Here is a 1,704-nt window from a genome sequence, read left to right as displayed (position 1 = left end):
CAGCCTTAATGATCTTGAGCTCTTATTTATTTATTTAGTTAGTTACTTATATAGCACACACTTCTTCTGCAGCACTCCATTATACTGGTGCTGTGACGAAAGTTGCCATGGTTGGTAATCACTTGGACTGGGGGCACACTGTTTTTGTTCCCACTTTTCCTCTGTAGAGGCACCAGATTTACGCTTACCAGCCTTGGATACTTATTACTGAGGCAGGATTTCCATTTGCTTGTGGTCTTCCTAGTTTAGTTTTAACTAGCCTAGATCCCCTTGTAGCTGGTTAAGAATTTAGGGAAGACACATTGCCCTTATTATTGTTTGTAAAGTGGGGTTAAACCACATCTGAGATTAAATCCCACTAATAATGCAATTACATTCTGCATAACACACCGCGGGACAACATGCATGCATATATAGTTGGGTGAGTAGGTGAAGTCACTTATGTGTACCAAGCTCCAAGTCTTGAAATAGTTTTATGTTTAGGAGCTTCTTTTATTGCTTTGCATATTCTACAGTAGGAAATCTCCCAGCTTGTTCCTAAAACAGGATGAAGTCTGGACCTCCAGTGGAAATATTGCTGGTAGGCTTTGTCATCACTGTCCAACTTTAAAATATATGTGGCCAGTTCCTGGGCTGTGGAGAAGTCATCTACATGAATAAATGAGTCTTTGGGAATAAAACGCTCATAATTTTCACGTGAAGGGCCCATAACAACTGGTACAATACCAAATGTGAAGGCATTAAACCACAGTTTCTCTGTAATGTAGTCTTCATATATTGAGTTTTCAAAGGCCAGATAAAATTTGTACTTGGAAAGTGTTTGCTGATGTTCATTTCTGGGCAGAGGTTTATGGTGTCTTCCATATATGTCAATGGATAAAAAATTCTTAAGCTGCTCATAATAATGCACCCTCCTAGAGTTTGGGTTCCAGTTACTGACTGCCCAGGCCACCAGTTTAGTCTTTGGAGGAATAGTGAAGTTTTCGTCTTCCTTATTCTCTTCCAACCATCCATAAGGAGAGAATATATCAGAGTCAGCTCTGTAGGACATGGTCAGATTGATGAGATTGTCCATAAAGTGCAAGTTTGGGCTGTTAGATGGAGATTCCTTGTTAAACCATACCCAGTACTGATATTGTGGTCTTGGCATATGGGGTAAATATTTTTCAGAGTGGAATATAGTCCTATGATGGATAACAACTGCATCAGCAGAAGAAAACAATGTTCTGTTAGCTGTATAGAAGCATCCAGTAATATTAAGATAGGATGGACATTCATTAAGTGGAAATTTTCTACCTAATGGCCAAGTCCATAGAAGGATAATTCGAGTATGTTCTGTAGGTTCTTGTGTAGTTACTACATATTCATCTGCATCAATAATTGCTGAGTGACTTACATTATTATAGAGTGTAAACAAAATGGCTGCAAAACACAACTGCGCAATACATATCTTAAAAGATTTCTTCACAGATAATGTTTTCCACGAACACTCCATTTAATTACGTAGAACAACTGTAAGTTTTATTTGAAGAGTAGATGTTTCTCACAATTTTCATTACTGTTGAGGAAATAAAGAAACCATGATAATTATGTGAATTAGCTTTTTCCAACAAGATGTACTTATTTCTAAGATATATTAATGAATACTATATGTTAGCTGTTATGATTCCCGTACTCCAGACCAGAGGAGATCTTTATGGCAGA

The 1,704-nt window shown here is 37.6% G+C and overlaps 1 protein-coding gene across 1 annotated transcript; it reads right to left on the bottom strand.

Annotated features, from left to right (window-relative positions):
- Positions 1 to 439: 439 nt before the first annotated feature.
- Positions 440 to 1,495, bottom strand: LOC134968677 (4-galactosyl-N-acetylglucosaminide 3-alpha-L-fucosyltransferase FUT6-like). The gene has a single exon (XM_063944195.1). The coding sequence runs from the start codon at positions 1,493 to 1,495 to the stop codon at positions 440 to 442; it is 1,056 nt and encodes a 351-aa protein (XP_063800265.1).
- Positions 1,496 to 1,704: the final 209 nt, after the last annotated feature.

This window comes from Pseudophryne corroboree, chromosome 11 (assembly GCF_028390025.1).
Source record: "Pseudophryne corroboree isolate aPseCor3 chromosome 11, aPseCor3.hap2, whole genome shotgun sequence".
NCBI lineage: Eukaryota > Metazoa > Chordata > Amphibia > Anura > Myobatrachidae > Pseudophryne > Pseudophryne corroboree.
The sequence above is the reverse complement of the archived record's forward strand: the minus strand, read 5'-3'. Positions and strand labels throughout refer to the sequence as shown.